Source organism: Salarias fasciatus, chromosome 6 (genome assembly GCF_902148845.1).
Source record: "Salarias fasciatus chromosome 6, fSalaFa1.1, whole genome shotgun sequence".
NCBI classification, from domain to species: domain Eukaryota; kingdom Metazoa; phylum Chordata; class Actinopteri; order Blenniiformes; family Blenniidae; genus Salarias; species Salarias fasciatus.
Genome location: NC_043750.1, coordinates 18,819,262 through 18,836,995, shown reverse-complemented (window position 1 = coordinate 18,836,995; position 17,734 = coordinate 18,819,262). Strand labels below are relative to the sequence as shown.

Sequence of the window (17,734 nt, the reverse complement as noted above, 5' to 3'; positions counted from 1 at the left end):
ATAACATTTCACAGCAGGCTTTATTAAACACCACTTAGAGCTTTTTGAGGGTGATTTCTCCCTGGCTAGTTCTGAACCAAAGTGCAGACCAAATTAGGGTGGAGCAATAAGCTTGTATGACCTTTGTATATGAAGACAGGGAGCCTCACGCTCATATGAAAGCAGTATACAGCAGTGTAAACATAGAGAGAAGACGCCACTGTGCAGCAACCTTATTAACTTATATTGTTTCAATGTGTGAAGTTTTTTTCCTCTGTTGCCTCTTTGAGCGACTCAATACACCATCTTGTGGTTTGCAGTTGTATTGCAAGACATAATTGTCATTTTTAATGAAGTGAAATTGGATTTCAGGAATTAAAACTTTTTTTTTTTTCAGTTTTTCAAATGTCAAAAAACCTTCGAAGCTAACCTTTGCTGTTTCCGTCTTTCCAGGACCCTTGGCCCGGGCGCCACGGCGATGAAGTGAAACAATGCTGCCGCCCAGTGTGGTCATGTGACTGGCGTTGCCTCTCCGCTGCACGGGGGACCTCTCGCTCCTGCTGACCTGCCCTAGCCATCCCCTCCTCGCCATGGGAGGATCCGTCGGGTGCTCGCCCTCTGCGCCCCCACACTGGCGCCGCCGTCGTGCTGCGTGAGCGCCCCCTCCTCTCCCCCGGCAGTTATTGCACGGAATGGCCTCTCTGGACCTTCCATACCGCTGTCCTCGCTGCGGGGAGCACAAGCGCTTCCGAAGCCTGTCGTCACTGCGCGCTCACCTGGAGTACAACCACACGTACGAGACCCTCTACGTCCTGTCCAAGTCCAACAGTGTGTGCGACGCCGCCGCTCTGCTGCCTCTAGTGGCCGAGGGGGCTCTCCTCACGCCGGCCAACAATAACGACCCCTTTGAGCCTCTCCGGCCCTCAGCTCTGAAGGAGCGCCGCTTCCCCTGCCGCGAGCTTCCTTGTGCCGATGACCTGAGTCTGACCCCGGCCAACTCCAACACCGCGGCTCGGTACATCCCGAATGTGGAGTTTCCCCTGGGGGAGATCTTCATGAAGAAAGCCATGACGTCCGCAGACCCGGGTCCTCACGGAAACCCCGGCACGGCCGTAGCCGTGGCAGCGAACGTGGCCGCCAGTGCAGTGGAGGCAGCCTACGAGGAAGGCCTGGCCAGATTGAAGGCGCGGGCGTTCGAGAGGTTGGAGCTGGACGAGCGGCTGGAGAAACTGTCTGAGGAGGTAAATAGGCTCACTGCAATTAAAAAAATATGTGGACTTTAGAGTGGGAAAGTTACCGAGTTTACTGATTCTGACCAGTCAGTCACTCAGTCAGATCTATGATGGACATAAGCTGAAATGTTGCTCACAAGGAGCTCAGAAAGAATGTAATCAGGCATGTTTTTGAAGGTCTGTAGTGAAGAATAATGAAATAATCACTTGAATAACATGATTCTTGATTTAAAGCCAATTGAGTTATATTTTTGAGATTTCATTTCACCTTCCGCCATCATGTTCCTGATTACTCTGAATTTATAGGGTTGATATATAAAGTCACTGGTCACGTTTGTAATCAGGCTTCTACATTGAAAAAAAAAAAGTCATTATCTTACAGGAAACAGGAAAAAAAAAGTTCTGTTGATTGATGTGTTATTTACTGTTCCGTAATGAACGGCCTCTTGTGCATGTCGTGTTATTTAGCTCATGATTGCCGTCGCTTTGTAGGTGGAACAGAAAATTGCGGCCCGTGTCGGCCGTCTTCAGGCTGAGTTGGAGAGGAAGAGCTCTGAGCTGGAGCGGGCCAAGCAGGAGAGCGAGCGGCTGAGCCAGGAGAAGCAAGACCTGGAGGACAAGGCCACGGAGCTGTCTCGGCAGGTGGACGTCTCTGTGGAAATGCTAGCAAACCTCAAGCAGGATCTGGTGAACAAGGAGGCCGAGCTGAACCACAAGCAGCAGTAAGTGAGATGCTCTTGTCCGTTAAGCTTGAGACGTGCAGCAGATTTAATGTTACGTGACGGAGTTCGGTTGATTGAATGCGAAGTGAAAACAGTCTCGGGAGCCGCATGGTGATGTAGTGGTGAGCACTGTGATCGCATGAATCTGAGTCCTGAGGATTTTCTTGTGGAATTTGCATGTTCACCCTGTGCTTGTCTGGGTTTTCAGAGGTGGTTGGGTCATCTGATAAATAACTACAAGAAAAGGCTGTCATACTTCTTTTATCTTCTTTAATACCGCTGCTTGGTTTACAGTTGCTGAGATGAATGATGCTGTATTTACAACTGGCTTAAGAATGAGTCCTCAGGACTAATTTTGTTGACAGATGAAATTTCGACTCAGTCAGTTCATTGAAAAAAGCAGGACTTGTTTTCAAAAAAAACCTCACAGAGCAAACAAATATTTCAGCTTTGTGAATGGAGACGAGAGGCGACCCGGTAATGTGTCAAACCGGCTTTCAGCAGCTGATGAGTCCAGTCTGGGGATGGTTGTTGGAAAGGGACGCCTCAGATTCACATCTTAAAATCATTTCGAAGCAAGAAGTGATCCTCATTGTTTTGTTTGTGCGTGATGCACTTAATGAAACATAAAACATAATAAAAAGATGAGACTGAGGGTCATTATATGAAGAATTTCTCAGTTCATGGCCACAAACCAAACAGCCACTGAGGACTAATTCCTGGTGAAATGAAAGAGCTTTCACCAGTTGAATGTTGAAATTCAAATGGAAGAGCGGATCACTGTGAATATTGTCAGACCAGCTCTGTTCGAAGACCTTCACAGCAGTTTTACTTGCTTGCTTGCAAAGAAAGACGACAGAAATAGTTTTGTCTGAAATGAGGAGCCGCGAGAGAGTAGTTCAAACCGTCAGAGCGGAGAGAAGAGTCTGAATGTCAGGATTGGATTTTTTAGAAAAACGTAGGTCTGAGACAGTTGCCCAGCTCTGATGCTGGAGAGTGTTTGGCGAGGACGTTTCTGGAGCTCGTTCAACTTGTGACTACGTGCTGGCTGCCCGATCTGGCTCTTCATCTAAAGCACATTATCGTTCCTCCTCTACTTCACCTCCACCTCTCCGCTGACGGTGTAATCCTCAGTCAGCAGATGTGGTTTACATCTGTTCCCGCTGCCGTCGCCGTGCAGCGGCGTCCTCCAGGGCGGGTCGGCCGCTCCGAGGGAGCAGCTGGGCCGGCAGCAGAGACGTCTCGTTGTTCTCACAGCATCCTGCCAGGCCCGCTGTCAAGCTGCCACGCCGCCACACAGTCCAAAGTGAAGCTGCTGTAAATAGACAGAGGACTTGGATGTAAATCGCAGCATTTGTGAAGCAAGTCGAACACGATTTGGAGTGGTCCCACAGCGTGGCACAAAGAGGGAGTTAAAAAAGAAAAAAACAGGATTTATTTCTCTGATTTTCAGGGACTTTTATTAAAATTAATCCCGGGATGTTCAATTGTGCGCTCCGCAGACAGACCGTCTGACAACCTTAGGGTGAAATTAAAAAATAGCTTTAGGTGAGGGAAACTCAATGTGAAAATGAAATGCAATAAATAAAGATAATGCTCTCGCTTCCATTATATCTCTCAAATTTGTTCACACCTTCGCCGTCTTGTTATTTAACTTTGAACAGATTCCATGTTGTCAAAGAGTCTCTGAAAACATAAAAACTCAAAGACTCAGTATGTTGAATGAAGAGCCTGAACATATTTCAGAAATATTTTTCATGTATTATTTTTATTAAACCAACTAATATATGAATCAATAAAACTGACATTAAAAAAGCTGTTCAAACCACAAATGTAGGTTCTTTGTTGGTTTTGTAGGTTCTCTGTTTAAGATATTGACGTGTGTCCTCATGAACCGTTGACCGTCAGGAATGTCTCGTCTTTTGATCAACTTCACATTTTTAATTGCTTCTCCTGGGTTTACTTATGAGGCTTGAATGTCAATAATAAGTCAGAGACTGAAAAACCTTTAATGAAACAAACACACTGCTGTGTGTATACATATATGTGTGTGTGTGTATATATATATATATATTTATTGTGGCGTTCGAGCGGCGACTTGCAGGCAAGAAGATGAGGCGAGGTCTGCTCTATTGCTCAACCAAAGCTTTATAGTTAAAACAACCAAGCAAGGGAACATGACACACCAACACCGAGACAACATCATGGCGGCCCGTAGGCCCCACGTCACTCCCCAAGCAACCCCTCTGGCCCACGGTCCGACACATGATGAAAATAAAAGGGCACAAACAGCACATAACAATAAGCAAAACACAACCATAATGAAGGGAGACACAAATAAACCACAAAACACACACAAATGGCCCGGAACGGCCCCCGAACTCAGTCCCGTTTCCCAGGGTGCCTTGCGGCACAACACAGCCCACTGGGCAGCGGCCCTGTAGCGCCCCCAGCGACCCCCGCGGTCGCTACAATATATATTTATATATTATATACAATATATATTTATATACACATACAGAGAGAGAGAGAGAGAGAGAGAGAGGTATATTTTCATGTATTTCTAAATGCTTTTGGTGTCTCCTAAACACCAGGGAATTAAATGAATACATATGAATACATCAGCATGTGCTGCCGTCATTTGCCTCATCCGATGAAGATATCGGATATTGTAAAGAAAATAAAACGCTGTTCCTGTCTGTGAAGTGTGTGTCCTCACGCTGAGCCCTGCTGATGACCAGGATTTGCTCCACGGTTTGAGGGTCAGAGGGGTCGATGGGTCACGAAGCGGGTCTGTGAAAATTGGCCAAAATAATTTCCTGGATTAATCTTCTTATTGTGAAATGCATAAAGGAAAACTGGGTGATGTCTTTTAAGTGATTGATCAACTTTGACCCTAGACTTTAGTCTCAGATCAGACAGTGTTGAGACGATGTTTGGATGTTCGAGGCAGTCAAACAGTTCTGAAAGAAATATTAGATTTTGGTTACATTTTCAGCATTTCTCAGCAGACTTTAGAATTTTTGAAAAGACTATCATTCAGTCTGGAAAGTTTCTGAACCATAAAGAAAAACTGAAATTAAAGCGATACTTCAACATTTTGGCAAATTGGCCCGTTTAGCGCAATTCATTAGTCATTTCGAACAGCATACTTACTTTTTTTGTGAGGGCGAGCTGTTGTTTATTCAGAAGTGAGTCGGGGAAGGTTTTCGGGACGGACACAATGGAAGTGGATGGTATTTTGGTTCCCCCTCGTCAAACTCATCAAATACACAATCCAACAACCCCAAAACACTTTGGTGGGCAAATTATAATCCGCACATTCACTACGCTGTGGAACACCAACAAAAAATATTGTAGTGTTACGACACTGAAGCAAATACTGGGAACTACTTTTTCTTTCGAAATCACTACGCCCAGACAAGTAGTTCCGTCTTAGCAATCTTCGCATCAACAACTCAATCTCGTAATTTTGCATTAATACTTCACAGCGTAGTGAATGTGCGGATTATAATTTGCCCACCAAAGTGTTTTGGGGTTGTTGGATTGTGTATTTGATGAGTTTGACGAGGGGGAACCAAAATACCATCCACTTCCATTGTGTCCGTCCTGAAAACCTTCCCCGACTCACCTCTGAATAAACAACAGCTCGCCCTCACAAAAAAAGTAAGTATACTGTTCGAAATGACTAATGAATTGCGCTAAACGGGCCAATTTGCCAAAATGTTGAAGTATCGCTTTAAAGTTGAGGTCAGTTATGTTGTTGATTTATGGGAGATTATGAGGTGGCCTGATGTTAGAAGAACAGGCAGTATTGTTGAGTATCACAATAATGAGCCCATTCATGTTAAATACAAACAGGGAGATAATGTTATTGGCTTTTTATTTAATTCCTAAGTGTCGAGAAATGACTGTGTTGTAATTGGCTCCTTATAAATAAAGCTGAATTGAAGATGAATTGAATTCCAAATAACATTGCTCTTTCTTTTGCCCTTCATTCACACCAGCTTTTACTGACGTTATTTCTTTTTTGTTTTCTCATTTCCTACTCACGGCAGTTTAGAAGCAGAACAGTTTGTCAACTTAGTTCTTTTAATTAGTTTTTCCTGAATTTTATTATGCTTTTCGCCTTTGCTCAGTGATCATCAGGTACGAAATAGTCAAGGCTGCTAACTGACCCTTTTTTTAAAAAGAGTTATTCACACAACTTCTGTGAATCAGTCATGATGAATCTCACTTTTCCTTCATTGTAAATTGGCAGAGTATGAATTCACAATTTATCACAGTTCAGTCAGTATTCCGTATATAATGATTACTGCTCATGTTGATCTCATGATAATTATAAATTTAAGCTCCATCATGCAACCATCAACATTAGAGTTTATCTGAACTCAGTTGTCCACTTGTGACTCACATGTGTTACTTTGGATGAACATATGTTGTATATCGATTGTTTTATAGCCTTGTGGTATCAACATCTAAATTTAAAACAAGGGGTGGAAACAGTGTTCCACTGCAAGCAGAAAGAAGTTTGTTTTTTTTTATTTTATTTAATCCCACTCTGTCATGTCAGGGAGGGAGAAGCTGTGGCCACACACACACACACTCACACACACACACACACACACACACACACACACACACACTTCTAGTGTGTCTGCCTCTTGGAGGAGGAGCTGGCGCTCAAACAGTGCGCTCATTCAGACTCTAAAATACAGAACAGGTCTGAGGTGGAAAAAGAGCATCACAGGCGGTGAATGTGCAGCAGAACTGACGACTCAGCAGAAGTTAAACTGACATGAAGCAACTCATTGGCTGAAACGTGTCTGAGTGTCTTTTGCAGTGTTTGGAATTTTAAAAGGTTCCACTGATTTTATTCCGACTTTAGTTTACCAGGAACTAATTTTTTTTTTTTCTTTGTAAGCAAGAAGCAGTTGAGGAGGAAAATCAGAGTGTGGAACAAATACAGCTCTAAAAATACATAATCAGCATCTTAACCTAATGTGACGGCTTCAATATTGTCCTTTTATATATGATTGATTACATGTAAAGTGCGCTGATATTGTCTTCACCCTGCCTCAGTCTGATAAATTCTACCTGGCTGCAGTTGAACGATGTCTGGAAGAATGATCTCAGGTCTCTGAGCTAAAATTAAGGCAAAGAGTTTATAGCCTTGGTTTGATCGACTCACCGGCCGTCGCTTCCTTCGATAATGCTGCAATAACCTCGTCTCGCCTTTAACGTTTTAACCCTCGTCTCTGCTGTGGAGACACGGAGCAGGTTTGGGTCTGGATACACTTTGTCATCCTGTATCATGGAAACAAGCGAACGATTCTTTGAAAGTTTTATACCACTCAGCTGTGAGTCCATCTGCTCCTGGAGATTTGTTTGCTTTGAGTCGTGATGTAGCCTTCTCTGGTTCTATAGTGGATCAGACATTTAGTAAGATTGAGAGAATTAAGGAAGGAATCAATCTCTCTATCCATTTTGTGTGTTTGGGTTGTTTTAAAGTGCAGAGATTTTTATAATAATCAAAAACAGTGGCGTTTTTGTTGGATTTTATGTTCTGTTGTAGGATCTTTGATTTTATGGATCACTCTCTCCATTTCTTCTTTTCTTAATTTAAATGCCCGTAATGTAGCAGATTTATTATTTATAACACAGTGTTTTTGCTTCAAAAATTATAGTTTCAGATTTTTCTTGGTAGTATCTGAATTCATATGATATTTTTGTTTATCCTCTCTAGACTACTTTGTTCACTTTCAAAAATTGTTAAATCTTTCCTGTCGAATTTCCGTTTGAAGTGCTCATCTTTCATTCAGTGTAGGGGAAATGTTTTCAGTGGTGAGCGCCATCTCGTGCCTTATTTTCCCTGCTCAGACACTCTCCTTGCTCTTTTGGAAGGTCCTCAGTCCTTTTCCCCTCCATCAACTGAACAATTTTGAAGCTATCTAAGAAGTTATAAAATCCAAAAAAATCTGTTTGATTCTTAATAAAATACATTTTAAAAACCTTAAAAAAAACTTTTTTTATGGTGTTCTTCAAGTCAGATGTGCTCAAATGCCGGAGATACCAGGTTCACTTTGATGAGCGATTCATAAAACCTTGAATCGGTAAAGGGGAATCGAGTTCGCCATCACTAGAGCACACAGCTATCTGTTCAACAGAAGTATTGTCGAGCTGGTTTTGTGTGCAAGCGAAACCAGGTCAATTGTGTATTGGCAGCTTAATTTCAAAGCATCTGTAATTTGTCGTGATTAATTATTCAGCTGTATCAGAGTATCGTTTGACTGGAGACAGACACAAATGTCCCACGAGGAGGCGGCGCATGACGGACCCCACACAGGAAAGCCCCTCCTGTCTGTTCCTCCCTGTGCAGCAGCAGACTGCCTGCCGGCCAAACCACTCAGAATCTCACTCCTCAAGTCCTGATGGGAAAGGAAGACAATCGGACAGACGAGAGTCAGCAGCAAGGGTGCAAAGAAAAACAGGCTTTTTAGCCGAAGCATAGAAAACGTGACGGATGGGGGAGATTCGGGGGAAAGAAAACACACGCTGCGTTGGTATAGCAGCAGTCATGCGGAAGCGGAAGGCAGCAGCGCTCTGACAGATGACGGGAGGGAGATGGGGATGTGGCTGCTTCCTGTTGTCAATCCTAATTTCAAGACAAGCTCACCTCGCTCTCGCAGTGAGACACACACCTCCAGGATGACGCCTCAAGGTGACAGACACGCTCCCGCTTTTAGCCGGTCACGAGGGGAGCCGGGGAGGCAGGCCGCCATTTTCACACCTCCATGCTTGCAGGTTGTTGGGTTTTAGGCATCGTTAAGAAAAGAAAAAAAAAAGAAAAAAAATCTGTGTTTCCTTCTCACCTCACTCTCAGGTGAAACATTTGGTAACATTGAGGAAATCACTGATGAATAAGTGCTCCTGTTTCCAGAAATAATTTCTGTGTGAAAGCTTTGTTCAGAACACTCACACTTAAATTTTCCACCAGCTGTTTTAAAAGTAAAAAAAAAAAAAAAAAAAAGCCCTGGAGCCATCTGTACATTACCGATCTGGTACAGTTAGTGACTGGATGGAGAACATAATGATTTAAAATCCGAAGCCGGATACTTCATACTGCAGACGATGGATCCGGAATAAAACAGAAGAGGCTGAACGTGAACGATCGTGCTTCTTTGTCAGTTCGGTATGTGAAAGTAAGCTCCAGTTTGATGAAGGGAAACTGCATGCAGAGGTGAAAGAAGCCCCCCAAAAGGCCTACCTGATGGAGAAAGGAGGCGGGGAGAAGAGAGAATGCATATCGGAGGCAGGAGACAGTGGCAGAAAGAAGTGGAGGAATCAAAAATGCTTGACACTTGTCTCAAAGAGGGAGGAAACTTCGTCTCTGGACTCTCCTTCACTTTGAGGCTTGAGTGTTGTGGAGGACTGTGGTGGTCTAGAGCGAAGTCTGCTCAAACCAAAGCAGCTTTATCAGAATACAGAGTCAGTCTGAGTAGGGCTCAGAGACTGAATTATAATGAATGAGTCTCACTCAGAGCTGACTTAGAAGTGATTTCAGCAGAATTCATTTATCTGCCTAAACAAAGCAAAAGAATGGGACAGGGAGGGGGTTCAGTAATAGTTTTGTGTGCGTGTACGTCCGTGCTGTCATAGGCAAGCGACCTGTCCGGGTCAGATCTGTGAACACAATAAATTATTATTAAAACCAAAGATCAAGACATAAACATGCAGCCAAAGCAAAATTATTGTAGCGATGTTGCCATGAAGTGAATAGAATGATCATTGTATTGGGAAGTCGAATTGTAGATTGTTGTATATTTCACATCCTTTTGTCCTCGGGGGAGAGTGATGCTTTTTCTGGCTGAGCTCCTGCTCGAGGACAGCAGGTCAAACATGTGACGGCCTTGATGAGAGGAGCGACTGAAGAGGGATGTTCTTCTGAGGGGAGTCCGGGCGGATGATGGTCTTCTCGGTCATGTGTGTGAGCCTTTTTGCACATCTTCCTTCTTTTTATATCATATCTCTGCCTACGTTTGTTAAGTGTTTATATTTATGACTCTGAGGCTGATTTTCCTGATCACTCTGCACAGTGTTCATTTTTGTTCTTATTATTGTTGTTATTTTGCTATCTGTTGTTCTTTTCTCTCTTTACTACCCACAAACTCAAACTGGTCACAGCAGATGGTACTCCCTCTCAGTCTCAATATACTTGAGGTTTATTAGTGTTAAAAAATGATTTTTTTTTTATTTCCATTTACATGGGACGTCTATATTTTAATCAATGCAATATATAACTGAAAATAGCTGAGCTGAAACTGTAAATGTTAAGAGAGAGTAGTTGTGCCCAAAACAAACATGTAGAAATAATTAGGACTTGAAATTAGGATTTTGTGTTTGATTGAATCAAATAGTCTAGTTCTCAGCAGATATCCACCGTGATTACACCAAGAAGTAATGGATAGTATTGTTTGATTTTCTCCAGTGCGTAACTGAAATAGCAAATAGTGCCGTATAGCAAAGACATCCAGCTGTAACAGGCACGAATAATGAGGCATGATCTTCTGAAGGATTGCGTTTAAATCTTAATTATAATCCCCGGTCAGCCTCCTTTCACAGTTGTCATCATCTCTGTCCATTAATTCCAAATTATGCCTCATTAATATTTAAGAGCAGGGATGATTGACTGGACAGAATGGATGAGGAAGACAAGACGGTCGTGTGAATACAAGCCTCCGCCGCTTCAACAAAGGACAGCTGCTTGTGTGTCATTCTGTTTTGACACCTGGATCAAGCCGTGTGTTTTCTGGTGAGACACATTCAGTGGGCTACATTGTGTCGTCATGACATAATGTCACACATTTGTATGCATTACCCACAAACACGCAGGAAATAAAGATGTGTGGAGAACATGGAGGGCGAGGAGTGGAGATGGAGATGTGAGACAGACATGTAAGAAAGGATGAGAGGAAGGAGCTGATGAAAGACATGCAAACGACTCATCCCATCTTCTGCTCAGATCAGTGGTGGGATACAAAAATTTCATTGTGTGTTGACCAGTTGTCTCAAAATCTGACCTCCTGTAGAAATCACAGATGGCTGAGTCACCCGGCAGCAAGGTGACGAGGCCGAACATTTCCGGTAGATGAAAAGAAAGTAACTCATTATGCTGCCTTTTTCTAAATGGAGGGAATGAGTCTGTCTTCACATGCTGGATGGAAGGTTGAAAAGGATAACAGAACAGAGGAAATCAGTTCAACATCACTTATTGTTTCACTGAATCACTGACGAGCCATTTAAAAATCGGCGAGTTCACAATGTAGAAAAAATATGTTGTTTTTTTTTATCGAAAGATTACTTTAATCCTTTGCAAATGGTGAAAATCCATCAGTATACTCAGCTATACTAACCTGCTGTGTCTAGTTTTTGTGTTGAGTAACTTCCAGCTGAGCAGAGGTTTGGAGCAGGAGCCGATCCCAGCTGACACTGAGTGAAAGGCAGAGGACGCCCTGGACAGGTTCATCACACGGCAAACACACAGAGGGAAAGGCAGTCACCCACGCACACTCCGACTTAAAGGCAGTTCAAAGTTGCCTCTGAAGCAAACAAGCGTGACTTTCGATTCTGGAAAGATGTAGAACCTGCACAGGGAAAACATGCAAACTCCACATAGAACCCCTGATTCATCTTAACTAATTAGAAAAAGAAAGAACAGACTCTTCTCAGTATCTGATTTCCGGTCACTGCACTCCAAATAAATTTAGAGGTTCTTTATTCTCTGCTGTGCTACTTTCTTATCCATCCATCCATCTTTTATCTGAATAATATCCAGCAGTCATTTCAACCTTTCATGTCAGTCCAAACAAAATGAGAGGAAAGGAGAAACATGTCCTTTGAAAGACCGGCCTCAGATCCTGCGTGCTACTTCCTCATCAGATCTCCTCACCCATCCTCAAGGACAACACATGTCAATTTCCCTCATCTGATACTGACAATGGGCAGCGCTGCTCGTAAATCCCGCCGCAGCCAAGGCCAGATATTCACCACAGCCGATCACACACTCGCTGCAGCCTGGCCTGTCTGTCAGGAAAGCAGGTGTTATCACTGTACTGCAGATATTCTTTCAATGCATGCTAGTGAAGACAGTACATATTAGATATTAGGATGCACAAATTATGTCTAAATCATCCCTGATTGCAATGCGTGCTTGTAACTGCTGGCCATTAGAACATTATTCAAAAAATTGGAGGTTTGCATCTCCTGGATCCTTCAGTGTTGGAGTAGAAGATACTGTTTCTACACTGCACTGCATTTCCGTTCCTCAATAATTTAATACTTCCGTCGCAATGAAATGCAAACCACTTTAGACTTTATTCATCGTAGACGTGGCAGCTGCCAAACTTTTCACTGTCCAAAGAGTCCGCGGCACTGTGAGCGCTGCGCATCACACTCCTGCTTTGATTCCTTTTCATTAGAGGGCCTTCAGAAGCCTCGCCATGTTTCTCTGTCTCAGACGCTGCTGTTAATGAGACGAGCTCTCTTTCTGCTCTGACAGCTTCACTTTGCAAACAGGCTCGCCAGTCAGTGAATGGCGGGCATGTTTTCTAAAAGAAGGGTAGAGAGATTCCTCCATGTTGTGTTGTGTGTCGTGCGAGCCGACATGTTTCCAATGCTGCACAAGGCACTCCCTCTCCATCTGAGCTGCAGGAGCAAATAAAGCCTCTGGGTTGACGTCTACTTCAGCTATAGTGTGTGAGTGTGTGTGTGTGTGTGTGTGTGTGTGTGTGTGTGTGTGTGTGTGTGTGTGTGTGTGTTGAATATCATATAAAATCCTGAATATGCTCTGCTCTTCTTGCTTTTTTTGTGGAGAAAATAGACCTAATATGCTCAGCTAAACAAATGATGTTTTGCACCACTCCCTGAACTGCAGTGAGGGAGCGCTGCCCTCACCCGCCAGTATTCTACTCAATTCATGGCTTTCATAAACATCTATTCATCCATTCATCCATCCATCCATCTGCTCTATCCATCTTCCGGTCACTGTGGTGCTGGATCTGATCCTAGCCAACGAGACACACACACACACACACACACACACACACACACACACACACACACACACACACACACACACACACACACACACACACACACAAAAACAAACAAAGACAAAAGCAGTGTACACCTCCAACACATCAACAGTCCAGCATCGGACAAACAGACGGGCAACTGCTCACGTGCACGGTTAGGGGCAGTTCAGAGTCATCAGTTCGCCTCAAATGCATGTTTATGAGAGGATGCTGGAGAAAACGCTCACCCGTGTAGAGAGAACCAGCAAGCTCCATACAGAACATCCCCCAGCCTGCACTTCAACCAGGGATATTTCACTATGAGGGGAGGGTGAAACCACTAAATTACTGTCTTACTGTTTAGATTATAAACAATAATTATATAGATACAGAAATCCTAACCTAGATTTACACAGTGGTTTGGTCAGGGTCACTGCACAACCAACCGTTTCTGTTTGATACATCAAAATATGAATAAATAATTTAAGCAAAGTAATGTATTTCATATATGTAAAGCCTGTTTTTAAGAAACTAAGAGGATATACATTTACCTGCGCATACAAAGCTTAATGCCAGACCTGTGATACAGAAACACTGAGTTCTTTCTTATAGGGTTTGGCGATGAAACATTAAAGATATATATCACAAAATAACTTTCCCTCAATCGACATATAAAATATTTGACTTTTCAATAGATTGCACCTGTCAATGTTTTGACAGACAACATGATGAGAGAGCCTTCCTGCCGGTGATCAGCAGCCCACACCTGAACGCCACCAGGCTGGACACAAGTGTGGGACAGTTTTAGAATGTTCGGCAGTTTTAAAATGTTGTGCCTTTGTACTTCAGTCTTTCTAAAGCGTTGAGGCTGTTGATTATGTCCTTGGCTGCCTGTATAATGAACCACAGATTAAACAGCAACAATAAACATTACAAACAAGTTAATTGCAATCGCTATTTAATGTGATCACTCCAGAGTTATCTTCTGGAACAATAGTGAAATCAGAACCATTAAATTAACCTGATCGTATGTTGTCAAGCAAGCCTAAATGATTGGGAAGATCTCAACAGTATTTCAACACAATTTTGTGACAGACTTAAAAAAATGAGGCTGTTTTCTAAAGCGAGTGAGTCTAACAGGCGGAGATAACAGTCGCACCGTGTTTCACTTCTCCTCGGGCCTCAGTTTCTGCTGATTACAGCTGCTCTCATTTATTCCAGCTGCTATTAAAACACTTAGCAGCCATGCTTCGGGGGCTCTGTTACTCATTCCGTTTCCACTCTAGTGTAATGTTTATCATTATGTGTTTCCAGTGGATGTTGTTTCCATGTGTATTGTTTGTGAATGAAATTTTTTCTCCAAACCAAATTGCGAGCCGAAGGCGGTGATGAGAGCCGAACCGAACCGAACAGCCGGACCCGGGGTGCTCTGCACACTTTCCATAAGTGCTTACAGGGTTTTTAAGAGCAGGAGGAGTGATCAGGTTGGTGTCATTTTTCTGCACGGCACAGCTAGCAGCATAAGACATTTCGTGGGAGTCTTTTTTTCTTCTCTTTTTTCATGTTGCTTAGCAACGAAGAGTTAGGTGACTAGCATTTTTAGCATTTGGCACCATTGATGTGAAACATGATGAATGCAGCTTTGACAGAGTCTCACACGAGCCTTTAAAGTGCTGAAAGAGGCATGTTCTCGCTATTCTTAAGGGGCCTTTGTGTCTATTACTGTTTTACTCGAGTATACAGTACGTACACCAGTCAGCCGCAACATTATGACCACTGACTGGAGAAGTGAATAAGACTGATTATTTTTTTCATGATGGCCTTTCTCAGTGGGTGGAATATATAATCCAGGAAGTGATCTTTAAAGGTGATGGATTAATAGCAGAGACAGTTTGAGCGAGTTTGATACGGGCGGAGTGATGGATGGAGGGTGGAATCCAGAGAGTGTGTTTCAGTCCAACAGAAAAGCCATTTTAGATTATAATGCTAATAAGTCATCGCTGGTTCTGACAGAAAGATGTCAGAAAAGACAGAGCATCATAGCGTTTTAAGTGGAAAAACATCGGCTGTCCTCTCTGGAAGAGATTGCCAGCTCCAGATGCCCGAGAGGGACCAGTGCCGTCCTCAGAAGACCCCTCCCACCCAACTCATCACCTGTTCCAACCAGTGCCTTTTGGCAAGTGCTGCAGGTCGATGGAGGCCGCACAGCCAGACTTTTAAACAGTTTTCATCCTTGGGCCATCAGATCCTTGAATAACCGCTGACCTGGACGGGACCAAGGCGGCTGGATAGGAAGACAGTTGCACCCTTCAATAAACTCATGGCATTAAATGTGAAATTTAATTCCCATAATATAATAAATTACAGCCCACTTGAGTTTCAGATATTTTCCCACCTCGGTCCACGCTAAAACTCTGCTCCCGCTCAAGAGTCTGCAGCGGGCAGGAGGACTGAAAGCTGTCTACTCCCTGATTGGACAGTTTAATTGGTCACCATCCACTCAGATAGAGGTGTAAAGACAGGGACAAAATTCACAACTGACACTTCAGAGACTTGCATGCAGTTTTTATGCTTCGTATCTGAAAACAAGATATTTGCAAAGGATTTATGACCTAATATTGAGCCTTTTTCTGTCACCTGAGAAACACCCACAGCTATGTTGCCTGCGCCCTCTAGTGTTGCTCAACTTGCACAAGCTGTGCAAAACAGCAGAGCAACGAACAGGCTGCCTTGGCCAGAGCCAGCCATGTTCAGTGGGAGTCAGTTCACTTCACTGAATGGAGAGCTTTCCTCCACTCACTGATTGATGAAAAAGGCATCTCTGCTGCAGAAAGAAACATAAAACATTCAGCATGACCTCAGCATGACAATTACCAGCAAAATCTCAGTCTCCTCAAAAGGAAAAAGATGAGATCGATGAGACACCGGAGTCGCAGCCATGACTGAGAAGAACATACTAGTTTGGAGACGCAGATGATCCAAAATGAGGCTGATTCGAAAAGCAAATGTAGAACTCTGAAAGAACGGCTGGAGAGTGAGATCAGGGATCAGGAGGAGACCTTTGGCCCAAAGAGGCAGAGGAGGCTTTGATTGCTGAGATCTCCCTGTGAAGCTTCCAGATCAAAGGTTTGATTTGACAGGAGACTGTTACATGTAAATCTGATTAGATATGAAGCTAATCTTGTATTGTACAAAAAAAAAGAAAAAAGAAATTCCCATCAGTAATTGTTCTGTCACTGTTGGTTCTCTCCCCTCATATGGGCAACCTAATTTAATCTGTACAGTCAAGCCTGTTCTCATCAAAATAAACAGGAAATATAGTTCTGGATATTGGAGGAAATTAAAAGGACAGAAGTCTTTTCAAGACATAAGGGCCTCCAGAAGGACGACTAATAAGCTGACCTCACTTCCAGAGAGTCACTTAACAAGACAGACACAAAAGACTCACATTTAAGTGTTTTACTGATAAAAAATGAGGTTGCAAATAAATACATTTATCATCAAATCAAAACTAAAGAAACCGCTACGCTTTATTCCCAGAGACCACAGACTTCTGTCATTTCCATTTCTCCACTACATCTTAAAAATCTCAGTTCACTGTATTATTATCGTTTAGAAATCATTATCGGCAGCTCCTCTAACAGAAAACAATTAATCCTGTATAAAAATGATCTATTTACTGTCTGCATTCCTCTTGCACTGTCATCTTAACTCTCACTAACAGGAACGGTTTTCCAGTATTATCATTTTGAACCTTTGAATTCTAGCTGTTGATTTTCAGCCTGACTTCAATTTGATGTTTAAATTATTGAACCTTTCCCACGTCATTCATGTTACCAATTTCATTTTCCTCATCTAGAAAGTACTTCAGGTTACACAATTTAGATCTATTTTTCATGACACTCTTTGAGTACAATCCTGTCGCGGAGTCAGAGTGGGGGCAAGGGGGCGGTCGCCCCAGGGCCCACAAGGTCATAGGGCCCCTTTTCATGTGATGTGTTCACATTTACTTGTAAATAAATTATTATAATAAAATGTGCAGTGTGTGCGAGAAGGTATACGCATATGAGTGTGGGCTCCAATTTGCCAATTCTTATATTACGACTGTCCATGAATGCATCAGAGCTGTAAGCCAGCGCTGATTGGCTGTGCGGCATGAGCCACTTTTTTCTTTTGCACTTGATCTGAACTCTTTTGAGGGAAGATGAGAAGTATGCAAAACACTATGCTAGCCGCTAGCGGTACTACCCAAAACCTAACATCGGAGCCACTGGTGAGTCAGTGAAACCTTCAAAAATATTATCTTTATCAGAATGCTGTGGTCTTAAACACCTGCCTATTTGAATGTGCCTTGTGTTGCTCTCAACTATAAGAGACCGCCGAGTCTATTTTTCTTCTAATATTCCAAAAGATATAGATAGCCGTGTCTATATCTATCTGAATAGGTTGTGTAATTTTAGACCAGCTGTGTTCATTTTATATTTAAACCTACACTAAGGAACTTTTCAACCTTAATAAAACATTTTAATATCTTTTGTGATGATACATCGACTTACAACTAGTTGAATGACCCCTCTGTCACGGGCTGAGGGCGTCAGTATTGCTTTCACTTGGACTAAGCAACTGTGAGGAGGGTGGTAGGAACCCTGCACACTAAAAAACTTCAAATGTGTGGACTGCTTTACGGCATGCGTCACATCATGATATAACATTGTTTAGCCACCATTAG

General features: G+C 42.9%; 1 protein-coding gene across 1 annotated transcript in view; it reads left to right on the top strand.

Moving 5' to 3' along the window:
- Positions 1–524: 524 nt before the first annotated feature.
- Positions 525–17,734, top strand: part of LOC115390013 (F-box only protein 41-like) — a 33,943-nt gene continuing 16,733 nt past the window's right edge. The window contains exons 1-2 of the mRNA XM_030093665.1: positions 525–1,220; positions 1,704–1,933. Coding sequence (XP_029949525.1) covers positions 672–1,220; positions 1,704–1,933 — 779 coding nt within the window. The 5' untranslated portion in view covers positions 525–671. The remainder of the gene's footprint in view (positions 1,221–1,703; positions 1,934–17,734) is intronic.